The sequence below is a fragment of the Amia ocellicauda genome, chromosome 3, assembly GCF_036373705.1.
Source record: "Amia ocellicauda isolate fAmiCal2 chromosome 3, fAmiCal2.hap1, whole genome shotgun sequence".
NCBI lineage: Eukaryota > Metazoa > Chordata > Actinopteri > Amiiformes > Amiidae > Amia > Amia ocellicauda.
Window position 1 is genome coordinate 39,959,302 of NC_089852.1, and position 13,083 is coordinate 39,972,384.

General features: G+C 39.6%; 1 protein-coding gene across 1 annotated transcript in view; it reads right to left on the reverse strand.

Moving 5' to 3' along the window:
* Positions 1–332: 332 nt before the first annotated feature.
* The window catches only part of cntn5 (contactin 5), a 90,911-nt gene continuing 78,160 nt past the window's right edge, over positions 333–13,083 (reverse strand). The window contains exons 17-22 of the mRNA XM_066699414.1: positions 7,581–7,815; positions 7,039–7,148; positions 6,447–6,633; positions 6,133–6,245; positions 5,471–5,639; positions 333–4,253 (exon numbers count right to left, since the gene is read on the reverse strand). Of these exons, the coding sequence (XP_066555511.1) occupies positions 4,150–4,253; positions 5,471–5,639; positions 6,133–6,245; positions 6,447–6,633; positions 7,039–7,148; positions 7,581–7,815 (918 nt within the window). The 3' untranslated portion in view covers positions 333–4,149. The remainder of the gene's footprint in view (positions 4,254–5,470; positions 5,640–6,132; positions 6,246–6,446; positions 6,634–7,038; positions 7,149–7,580; positions 7,816–13,083) is intronic.

The following is a 13,083-nucleotide window of genomic DNA, read 5'->3' on the forward strand; positions in this document are numbered from 1 at the left end:
AAATGCAAATCTGTGCAAATTTCAAAACAAAAATAACAACAGTAACAATACAAACACTGGGAAAACCAATTAAACAGTACAATTTCTTTACCAAGATAATACATATATTATGTATTATGTATGGTTATAAGTAATGGTCTTGGTTTAAGAGATTAAACAGCAGTGTTTCCACACATCAAACACCTTCAAACAAAAAAGTTACTATTTGGTATTTCTTAAAGGAAGGAAAAAACTAAATCGAGGGAAGATGTGATTCATTGACAACAATTTAAAAAGTATAAAACAACTGTCAGTATAAAGAGAATAATTAATAATTTATTAAAAAGGTCTAATTATACATATACATTACACAGCAACTAGTAATTTACTCGGCTGTCTACACAGTATACAAATATATATATAGAGTATGTACACTGTACACAGTATAACACAAAAGGGGGTGAGACCCTTGTTTGCCTCAGCCTTCAGATCAGAGGATTGCAGTCGTGTACCGTGCACATCATGCAGGGGGGCTGGCTGGGAGAGGAAACTTGTGTAAAGGAGTAGGCAGACACCTACTCGTCAGCAGTCCCCTGCTCTGCTTCCTTTGCACATCCCTGTACAGTTCATTGCCCATAAGAATCTCTTCATATTTACATTCATTTCACATTTTGCACATAACGACAAAATCAAGTCCACAGAAGTTACAATGTAACAATCAAACTGCCTCTGCTCAGAGAGTGCACAACCGGTGGACTCTTTTTGACAACAGTAATGTACACACTCGAACCTGTACAGTCATAGTGGATTCTAGACATGTCATGTTTTGCCTTTGCCTATTCATGTAACAAAAAGCAGCAGAGATAGGTAACCTTATACCACAGTGCAGTAGGGAGCCTACGTTGAATTTACATGCACAACAGCAAACTCCTTTTTATTTTCCATGTCTTCTAAATGTGCTACAGAGAAAGCTCGAGCTGCATCTACTGTGGCACCTGAAAGGAACGCTGCAGCTTTTCAAATGGCATAAATAATTTGTTCTGCTAGGATGCTCGTTTTTTTTTTTTTTTGTTTTCTGCGGAGACGGCTTCGTGTGATAAAAAAGTACACATCTTTTTGGTTGGTTTGTTGTTATTTATATATTTCATTCCTGGGGGGACTAGACATCTTCTAAATATCTGCAGGAAATTAAAACAAAATTTTTGGGGAAAATGGTGAGAGGAGACTGCCTTCTACATTCTACATACACCCCAATTTCTGAAGAATTAATTATCCATTCTATCATTTTATCCTTCCTAAGAATAGTCTTATGCCAAATCTTTTTGTGAGTATCTGTCCGGGAAAAGTAAGACAGGAGCTGATTTCCAGAGAAAATGTGCTGCGTTTGGATTTTTTTCATGCCATTAATTACAAGCGTCAGATATCTGCACTGATGGATGGGTCATTTTGCACCACACACGGGTATTGTGTCTGGTTAATGTGCGGTCAAAGATGTTTGAATTAAATTCTGCAATCTGTTCTCTAATTGAACATCCACATAAAGTCAATCGGATACGAACTGGGAACAATTAAACCCCGTACACGACCTACATAAATTTTTGCAATCCATGAATCGGAACGAATGATCATGAGACAGAGGATTGAGAAAATCTGACTAGGCCTTCGGATGACCCAAGAGACGCCTTCTAATCCTGCCCATCATGTCTCATCTCTTCGGAGCTTTACATGTAGAGAGAATTTGGCAAGATGACACTGTCTGTGAATGTTATTACAATGTACAGTTCTTCAGTAGATATGATTTACTGTTCAGCTGGAGTGCTTACCGAAACCTTGTACGTTTTAATAAGGGACCTGCTTTGCTTTCAGCCCATGAATGCATGAAGTTTATCTCTCCCTCCCTTCGCCCCCAGAGCACTTCAGCTACCATTTCAGGGTCCTTACCATTGAAAGGTGTGAGATTTGCATCAAAACGCAATCAACCACAGAAGCCTCTTTACAAATGGACTACAGCTGTTAGGAAGAACCTTTACAGCTCCATCCATTATTTAATATAGATACACATTTCATTCTGCATAACGACAGATGAAGGATAGCATCCCCCCCACTTCCATTAGGTATCAGCTAAGAAGGACAGTATTATTTGAAATGCTGTCAGAAGGGTTCCTGGCTTTTTTAAACCAAATAGGTCCCACTGCAAGCTACATAAGCTATTATCATAATTCAGATGAACTTATACGGAAAAGACTGAATAATTAAACATGACAACATTAGCACTTGTTTGCGGATAAATGAACAGGCACTGAACCAATGCCCTTGACCTAGAGAGAAAGTGGGAAATTCAGTGCGAGTTTGTTTTAGAAAGTTTGTGCTTGGCAAGGAGTTTTCGGTTTGTTTTGAGTGAGTCGCACATGTTTACCCGTAGGCCCAGGGCTGAGTAGGGAGGCTGGTTTGATTCGAGCAGAAAACCAGAGGCTGCGTTTCTTTAATTAAATGTTAGAAATGTGGCTGTGTCTCCAGTCCCATTTAAAACTGCATGAGCAATGAAGGGGCTCCTGCCGACTTCATGAAAGCACCAGGGGAGCTAGTTAAAATTTGGGACAAATAAGAAAGACATTTATTATACGATATTTATCCATCTAGAGTGGTGTTGAGCCAAGACAATCCTGGAGTTACTCTGGGGTTATTTAGTACCTCCATTCTGACATTAATTAGACTAGCAGCAAATTAATTTAGACTTCATCCCAGTGGGGGAGACAAAGTTCTGGGCCATAGGCAATAAAAAGGAAAAGAGCAAACGGTAACCCGGCAACATTCGTGCTGAGCTTTCCTCTGAAAACAATAGCTTCCATATTCATAAGAGCAGTCATTATTGATTCTGTCATGCTACGTGAGCAATCGAATGAAGCACAGGTCAGGTTTTGCACAGGAGGGTGGCTGCTTAGGAGAACTAATGTAATATTAACAGGGCTAGGTACCATCACGGAGATTATAGACAACTTTGTTGCGTACCATAACATGAATCTCTTTAAAATTGACGACTTGTTAATATTCCTGTACAATATTAACATTTTAGCAATAAAGACGGTTCATATTTGGATTAAAGGGATAGTGCAGCACAACCGATTCTGTAAAGTATTACAAGCTTAAATGTATTAGTTGCTTCACTGGAAAACATCATACTTAGAAAATGTTCCCTCAACCTTAGAGACCCAATTAAACAATATTGTGACGGTTCGAATTGCAGCCAGCCTTCACAAACCGCATGGGTCTTGAGCAGAAACTGATTTCTGTAAACAATCATGGATAAAAGGCAAATGATCATGTAGTTTGTGCTGTTTCAGTCTTCCTCCGTTTCCTCTTAATGAACAGACAAGCCATTATCCATTAAAAAATATACATCACATTTATTTGTTTTAATATCAATCACCATGATTCAGTTTTGTTGTCTTCTAATAATTTATTTGGGCACTACAGGTAATAGCCTGTCACCATCAGCCTGGCACATTGGTCTCCCCATGTTCACTGAGCATCATCGCTGGCTATTGAAAAACAAAAACGTTGACATAGCCGACACACACGTCACTTGTTCTAAAGGTAACACAAAGTACAAAAAGATTTTGAAATAGTAAGACTCTGATACTATAAAAAACATTTTTTTTTTTTTTTTTTTTTTGTCCATAAGAAAACAATGCACTTATTTCTACGGAGTTCCTCTTGCTCCATTTAGCAGCTAAGGGGAAAAGTGATAGAAATGACTGACAGAGAGAACCAATTTAAAGAAGCCCTAGGTTAACAGCCACAGCAGCTTAAAGGTCCGTCCACTTTTTCACACGGCTTCAGAACTGATGAGATTTAATGAATTTGTCAGATGGCAGACGTAATGCAGAAAACCCTGATAGCTGGTCTAGAGGAATGCATGAATGTTTTTCGCACAATGTACAGTACGATACTACAGTGATATTGGAAAGACCTGGAGAAAAAAATAAATACAAATCAAATAAAAATGCATATTTTCAACCTTCTTTTTAGTTTTCTTTTTTTTTTTCTCTAGGGATGAGTTGCCCTATATCCATGCCTGTGGGTCTGTCAAAGGGATAAGGCCAGACAAGCTGTAAGTCTTTCAGATAAGAGAAGTCCAACTCCAAGACTGGTGGAGCGTTTCTTCCTGTATCACCATGGAGCCGAGGGGAGCACTAAAGCTAGGAGTAACGTTGTTGTCATGGAGTACGTTGATAGGCGGTGAAGGGATCTCTGGTGGTTTTTAGCTCTGACACCTAAGAGGAGAACAACAACAACGAATTCTAAAACCAGTTACATGCGACATGACTACAACACAGCCCACAATGTTGGAGCTGGGGTGTCAGAGAGTTTAAAATAAAGAAATAAAAGCTGACCTACAGCTGGATGGGTTACCTGTGCAACTAATCCTAAGTGTCCTGTTTGAAAGTAGCTGTTTTGGAATGCCTGCCCCTTGGGAGACTCTAAGGTCCAGACTGCAGCAGTATATATGGTGTAGTTTATGTGTATTAATGCTTAGCCACCATTATACAGCTCAAACATAATGTAATTATCCCTTGATGTGGTACACGGTTAGTGTCCCTTGAGCTGTGCAGTAGAGTCTGTGCTTTGTGAAAACCATTAATGTGTGATAACTAGCAAATTGCCTGATAGTGCTGCAATGGAAAACTTTTAATTTATCTTGTTATCCAAGGGCAGTGGCAAACTTAATTGGCTGTGGAACAATGTAGGTGTGTGCCAATGTGGTAATTAAAAGAGAATTAAGCTATGGCAAACTGGTTTGTGTGACAGATGTGGTAACTTAATTAGTACCACCCACATGACACAAAAAACTGCTGGTGAATTTGTCATTAGCCCTGCAACAAGAGGTGACGACTTGATGATCAGTACTGCATCAAGAGTTATTTTTGTGCATGTACTAAAGGTGCACTACCAAGATCAAAGTTTTTATCGTATCTACCGCCTTAGTTCCCTGTTTAGGCACATTCATTTAAGTGAAACCCTTGATGATTTATCGTTTTGGACTCTAAAAGGCACATCATACCCCTCTGTCTATACTATAACCCAGTGGTTCTCAATCCTGGTCCAGGTGGAACACCTACCCTGCTGGTTTTTGTTCCAATCGAGCTCTCAATTACTTAATTGAACCCTTAATTTAAGTAATTTCCTAAATCAGTCTTTTCATTATTTTTAACCATAGGGGTTTTAAGTTAATCATTTCCTTATACAATTTTATACTTATTGTATTAAGGAACCAACTTTTTATCAGTTACACAATTTAAAGATTAAAATGTAAATACTTAAATTAAGGGTTCAATTAAGTAATTGAGAGCTCAGTTGGAACAAAAACCAGCAGGGTCAGTGTTCTGCCAGGACCAGGATTGAGAACCACTGCTATAATCAATCAGTGAAGTTAAATGTGTGAAAGAAAGTCGGACCATTATGACCTGAACAGAACTCAACCTGTTCTCACCTGAAGACTTGAGCACTTTGATCTGTGAGCTGGCCGTGCCCTCCCCGCCTTCACTGACGGCTCGCACCTCGATGATGTAGGTTCCCCCTTCTGTTAGAGACAGGACAGCTGACGGGCTGTTTGTCTCGATCACTTCACTGTGGCTCCGGCCCTCCTGACGAAGTAGGACCTGGCGTACAATATGCACAGAGCCACAGCACATTGAGCAACGTGTGAGTCACGCATGACACTGTAATCAGTACCATTCCAAACATGCTGTAACAGGGCCATAATGTATCAGACAGAGTTTATTTGTTATTTTATTTGATATTTCTGTACAGAACTAAGCTCATTTAGTATTAACATAAGAAAAGACCAGATTAACACTTAAGATCCCTAAAAATGGAACAGCAGTCAGTTTTGCAGCAACCACTGTGTTTCAAACATGACATTCATCCATTGACTTATCTCAGTAAAAATAAGAAATCGGAACAGAGAAGTAATTGAAATTGCTCAGGTAGGTAAGGTCATGATCTAAGGGCTATTGGGTTCATGATAGAAAGGCCCTCACAAGAATACAATATGAGACTTTGTGAGGCTGTTTGTCAGTGACTTGGTTTTCTCCTCCCATAGGTACTGCTATCACAGGTTTCACATGAACACTATTACAGTGGAAGACTGACCTTGTACCCCATAACATCTGATTCGTTGTCAAGTGATCTGACTGGCTCCCATCCTAAGGAGACATTATCTCCATCTTGAATCCACATGAGATTACTGGGTGCTTGACTTGGGGCTAGACAAAAAACACACACAGATGAGCCATTATTTTTCATAGTGTTAGATGGAATTAATTGATTGAAAAATAGACTGACTGTTAAGGTTCTAAACCAAACAATTTCTAGTTATTTAGATGAGTTTTACCCCATCTTTGTATTTATGCATAACCAATGTATATTTCAACATGCATCAATACGATCGGTTGTGTCAAACATACGCGATTTCTTGGTTTTCGCTCGGACAGCTATGCTCGCGGGCCCTTGGCCAATGTTGTTGTAGCCCTTCACAGTGATGTGATACAAAGTGTTTCCTTCCAACCCCGTTAGTAAGATGGATGTTTCATTGCCAGGAGTTTTCATTTTCTCTCCAGATTCTTCCTGCTCCATATCCTTCCAGAAGTTCACCTGACAGAGACATTGTAGGTGCACCAGTGAAGCCTAGCCCTGAGACTTGTTGCCTAAAATGTGCAAAAATCTTAACCTTGCTAACCATCCCGCATGCATAAAAAAAAGGCTATAAATAAAATAAAAGCAATGGATAGAATGCAAAAGAAAAAAGAGCTGTGAGTGATTCAGAAACTGTACCATCTCACAAAGATAAGAGGCAGTGCTGAATGAAGAAACTTTAGAGTTTAGTGATTTAAGGGTGTAAGAACATAAGAAATGCTAAAATTCATATTCCTGCTAGTTTACTGGGGCTGTGCATTATAATTTATAAAGACAATATTGCATTCCATGGCCAATACTCAAGAGTCACACACAGTCACACACACACATGCAGGCGTCTCCTACTCTGATCCAACAATATACCTCGTATCCCCAGGGCCTCCCTGGACCTGGATTAGGTGGCCTCCACACTACCTGGATCTCTGAGGAAGACACACCAGCTGCTTTCACCTCAGAGGGGGCCTCCCGGGGCTCTGTATCGAAAAAAAGGATAATCATCCATCAAATACAGGAGACACAGGTGTCAGCATTGAACTGATGGATTCCGTGTTTTTGCTTGGAGGAGTCAACTTTCTGTAGTCAACTTTTAATGAGAAAAATATCTTAGGTTACAGGTACTAAATCAGTCTGGCAAGGGAATAGGCAGGAAGTCCCATTTGAATTGATGCTAGCTGTGACACAGTTCTGTCCAATATCTTACACAGTGATTCACTCGGTGGAATTGCATTTTTAATCTTTTCTTTTTTATCATATCTGTAGCAATGACAGGAGGATCAGACAATGACATGTTATCGCATGGAAGATGATAATAAGTTTAACACAATGAGTTTGCAGTGTAACTTTTTTTTGTGTCAATATCAGCTTGTGCCTTCCAAGGAATAGGAAAACGATCCTGAAGCACATACCTCCTTCTGCGGAGTAGACTGTGACAACCTTGCTGAAGGGTCCGTCCCCTTTGTTGTTGTAGACCCCCACCTTCACCTCGAAGGGGGTCAGCGGGGGGAAGGTCTCGTCGCGGTATTTGAATGTTGTGGAATCCGCAGACGTCACCATTTTTTCTTTCCAGCCTCGAGTCCCGTTGGCCCTGAAAGCCACAATGTAGCCAAAGCCCTCGCCGTTCTGGAACTCTTCTGACACTGGCTGGAGTGAAGAAGAGTTACTTTAAACACCAAGTGCTTTCATTTCACCTCACAAGATTAGGTACCAGATTAGTATTTTTTTTTTTACCCCAGGCTTTAGAACATAATTTATGTATGTAAAATCAATAATCAAGTATGAGTAAAGACACAGGGAGTAGACAAGTTACAAATGGGAACAACAGGTGAACTAATACTGGCTGTTTTGGACCTGTAAGTACAGTGGGGGAAAAAGTATTTGATCCCCTGCTGATTTTGTATGTTTGCCCACTGACAAAGAAATGATCAGTCTATAATTTTAATGGTAGGTGTATTTTAACAGTGAGAGACAGAATAACAACCAAAAAATCCAGAAAAATGCATTTAAAAAAAGTTATAAATTGATTTGCATGTTAATGAGTGAAATAAGTATTTGACCAATTCAACGGTGGCAAAACCCTTGTTGGCAATCACAGAGGTCAGACGTTTCTTGTAGTTGGCCACCAGGTTTGCACACATCTCAGGAGGGATTTTGTCCCACTCCTCTTTGCACATCCTCTCCAAGTCATTAAGGTTTCGAGGCTGACGTTTGGCAACTCAAACCTTCAGATCCCTCCACAGATTTTCTATGGGATTAAGGTCTGGAGACTGGCTAGGCCACTCCAGGACCTTAATGTGCTTCTTCTTGAGCCACTCCTTTGTTGCCTTGGCTGTGTGTTTTGGGTCATTGTCATGCTGGAATACCATCCACGACCCATTTTCAATGCCCTGGCTGAGGGAAGGAGGTTCTCACCCAAGATTTGACGGTACATGACCCCGTCCATCGTCCCTTTGATGCGGTGCAGAAAAACACCCCCAAAGCATAATGTTTCCACCTCCATGTTTGACGGTGGGGATGGTGTTCTTGGGGTCATTCCTCCTCCTCCAAACACGGTGAGTTGAGTTGATGCCAAAGAGCTCGATTTTGGTCTCATCTGACCACAACACTTCCACCCAGTTCTCCTCTGAATCATTCAGATGTTCATTGGCAAACTTCAGACGGGCCTGTACATGTGCTTTCTTGAGCAGGGGGACCTTGCGGGCGCTGCAGGATTTCAGTCCTTCACGGCATAGTGTGTTACCAATTGTTTTCTTGGTGATTATGGTCCCAGCTACCTTGAGATCATTAACAAGATCCTCCTGTGTAGTTCTGGGCTGATTCCTCACCGTTCTCATGATCATTAAAACTCCACGAGGTGAGATCTTGCATGGAGCCCCAGACCGAGGGAGACTGACAGTTATGTTGTGTTTCTTCCATTTGTGAATAATCGCACCAACTGTTGTCACCTTCTCACCAAGCTGCTTGGCGATGGTCTTGTAGCCCATTCCAGCCTTGTGTAGGTCTACAATCTTGTCCCTGACATCCTTGGACAGCTCTTTGGTCTTGGCCATGGTGGAGTGTTTGGAATCTGATTGATTGATTGCTTCTGTGGACAGGTGTCTTTTATACAGGTAACGAGCTGAGTTTAGGAGCGCTCCCTTTAAGAGAGTGCTCCTAATCTCAGCTTGTTACCTGTATAAAAGACACCTGGGAGCCAGAAATCTTGCTGATTGATAGGGGATCAAATACTTATTTCCCTCATTAACATGCAAATCAATGTATAACTTTTTTGAAATGCATTTTTCTAGATTTTTTTGTTGTTATTCTGTCTCTCACTGTTAAAATACACCTACCATTAAAATTATAGACTGATCATTTCTTTGTCAGTGGGCAAACGTACAAAATCAGCAGGGGATCAAATACTTTATTCCCTCACTGTATGTGCAGCCAAGAGTCATGTTAAATCCAAAATGCTGCAGTTATCCTTATCCTCAGTTTAAACAGGGAACATCACATCTGTATTTTTGATATTTCCTGTGGTGTACTAAAAGTAAATGCCAGTGAATGAATATATCAATTTTACACTTTGAATAACTTTCTCAAATAATTCAGCTGGATCTCTACCAGCTCTAAGAAAAATAAGATCTCACTGCACACAATCTTACACATTTCTTTTCAAACTGAAAATGGCTCCCATTTAATTCACTGACTGAAAATGATTTGGCTAGGGAAAAGAAACAGAAAAAAAATCTGGACCTTTGCTGAGAAAGCTAAATGATCATCAGAAGGCATAAAAAAATAAAGGAAGAAGAAAGAATTGAACTAATGATGACTAATAATAAGTAAAGACCGATCTCACATGAAAGACCCCCCACAGCACGGCTCTTTGGGCGTTATTAGTGCAATGTTTACTGATGCAGTGCTGTTATTTAACATTTTGTACAATTAGGAACCCTGAAACCAACCGCAACCTATCTGTTTAATTCATAAAAGCACCATTCATCCCATTTCTGCTTATCAAATACTGATTACACACAGAGGAATATTTTTCTATTGCAGAAATGCCCATTTTGCAATGAGATGACTCATTTTCTTCACAGTAGATATTAATAGCCTAACCGTGTTATTAAACCACCATCTTTTCTTTTTCAATTAAAAGGCACACACTCGAGGCAAGGATATTTTGAATAGCACAGCTTCTGGAAATTACATGTATATGGTTTTGCATCAGTATCTATAGCAATATGCCTTGATCCTTTCCAGGGAAAAGCACATTAAATGACAGGGAACGCATAACAATGGTTGAATTGTTCCTTATACCAGGACTTGGTCACAAAACGCACATTCAGTTTTAACTTAAGAAAAAAAAAAAAACATGAGCATGATTCCCTCCAAGCCAAATCATACCGCTGGTAATGAAAACATTCATGAAGTATGAGATCAATTGATATGATTCACTTTGGTATCTTAACGTTGTTGTATTTGCTCTCCCCAAAATATTATCTTTAATCCATTTTGAGGAAATGCTAGACTTTATGAAACATTTTGTTGGAGTGCATCTACACTTTGGCAATAACAATCATAGCATGGTTGTCTTAAAGCATAGTATATCTCTCCAATAGCCTACAGTACTACACTAGAGGTCAAAGTCTTGTCAGTTTGGTGAGGATTATTTTATATGGCATCAACATGAACCTTAACCCTGTATGTGCTGCTGGGCTCAGTTTGCATGACAGCAGTAAGAACATCGTGGCATATTAAGGTCTACTTTAAATGGGTATGAATGCAGCCACAATGATAATACAAATCTTAATAGTCTTAAAATAAAATGTGGTCTCAAAGTCAGAGACTTGTTGAAAAGTTTAAAAAGCACGTAAGTACATAACAGCGTGTTTGTGTCCTCCTTAACCCCTAAACCCTGCTGTATTTATTACCCATAATTTAAAATAATTCTGTAACTGTGTAGGACCTGCAATGGTATTTAAACAGATATCAATGAACGGGGGTGACCTTTCTTAGTATTGCCTGGTACGTTTGATTCTTCTCTTCAGTTAAAATCCACAACTGTTCTGCCCATCACAAATTACTGGGCAGATTTATAACTTGGGGGCATTGTCCTGCCCGGCCCTTTGGGATTGGGCTGTTGGCATGGCATGTTTGGTCTCTGCTCATAAAGCTGAAGAAGGGGGTCTGCCTTCAGCACCTGTTTCAGATTGAATGGATCTGCATCCAATTTATTAGGGAAGGCAGAAATTGAATTACAATATGTGCAGCAGGTATTAAATCTTGTTCAAATTGACTAAATCAGGAACACCTGTACATCCACCTCTTTTGTCAGAAAGCAATTCAGTGACTTGAATGGACATCAAAATAATAACCATTCCTTCCAGAAGGCACCCAAATTAGCCTGTTGTAACACACAGTCGTAGTAGACCAAATTGTAGTTTAGATCAAACTCATAGGATAAATTACCACAACCATCTAATTAACTCATGAGTGTGTTCCCTGCAAAATAAATGACTTTCCATCTCTTTCTCATTATTCAAGTTGGCTGGGATTTTTTAAAAGCCTGTAGACCGTGCAGTTAAAATGTTGCAGCCAGTACAGCTAGTTAAGCTGCAAAATGGAGTGGAACCTGTACGTTTTACAGATTTATTTATTTATTTCGGAAAAGGGAACCATGGGTAACAGCAGTCATGCCTAAGAACAGAATTCCCCAAAGACCCAAACCAACCTGTTCAACTACACAGCTGTAGTATGGCTAGTTTAATAATGTGCTCATTGGCTCAGACTGAGAACAGTCACTCATCAGTGCCATTAATGAGCTAGGCAAGTGGATCTGCACAGACTGTTCAGTCATTCATCCTACTTAATAATGAGCCCCAACTAATGCAGACCATTTTGATAACCATCCAGAGATTGCACAGGCTGCAGTTACCTATCTACATGTCCATACTACTAACGAAGGTGAATTCCTGCAGTCTGTGTCAATATTCATCTCCATTGCTCACTGATTTAGGATTTATTTATTGAGTAGGGCCTGTTACCATTAGGAAAGGGAGGGGTCACATCTGCATGTACAGTATTTATTGGTTACAGACCACTGAAAGCTATGGTTCAGATCATGCAAGAATACTACAAACACATGGCTGAATTATAAAAAGTCTAGAAAACTGACCCTTTTCTTGCCCCACAGCCGTTATTTGTAAGACATACTCTTGGCTGAATCAAGTGTGTACTTCTTGTCATTTTTTTAATCTGTACATACGTTTATAAGAGCATGGATCGCTACATAGAAAATGTTTAATTAAAGCATTGCTTATGCAGTAATCCGAACCCGTATAGAAGTATAGGCTATACTTTAATATTATACCTTAAAGTACCTTTTATACTTCGTTTCAAAGCATGGTCTGACAGCAGGGAAGCAACAGAATTTACATTTCAATGCAAACAAAACAAAATAATTATTGTTTTGATTACACATTAGCCATTGATTTCAGCCACCTATAAAAGCAGACAGACTGAGGTCTTCCAGGATCAGGTTATGTTTTTGTAATGTAATTCCAGGATTGGCTGATTTGGTAATGTTGTTGTTTTTGTAACACTCATTGAGTCTTCTTTTAAACCCCCATTTAATTTCTAAGAACTATAATTCTGTAAGAACTTAAAAGACATTTATATTCCAAAAAGGGCATTTGCTTACTGACCTTCCTTGAGTTCCAATTTAATTTGTGGTTATCGTTCCCTATCATTATTTCGGCTTTGATCACAATTTGCAAAGATAATTGATTCTTCAAGCAGCACTTTAGATGTAGCATCAGTGAATCGAAGCATCAGACAATAAGCTTGTCTTGCAAAGACCTAAAATTCACAAACTCCACTGCCTTTCATATCAGTATTCAGCCTCTGCAACTTCCAAATCATACAGCCTCA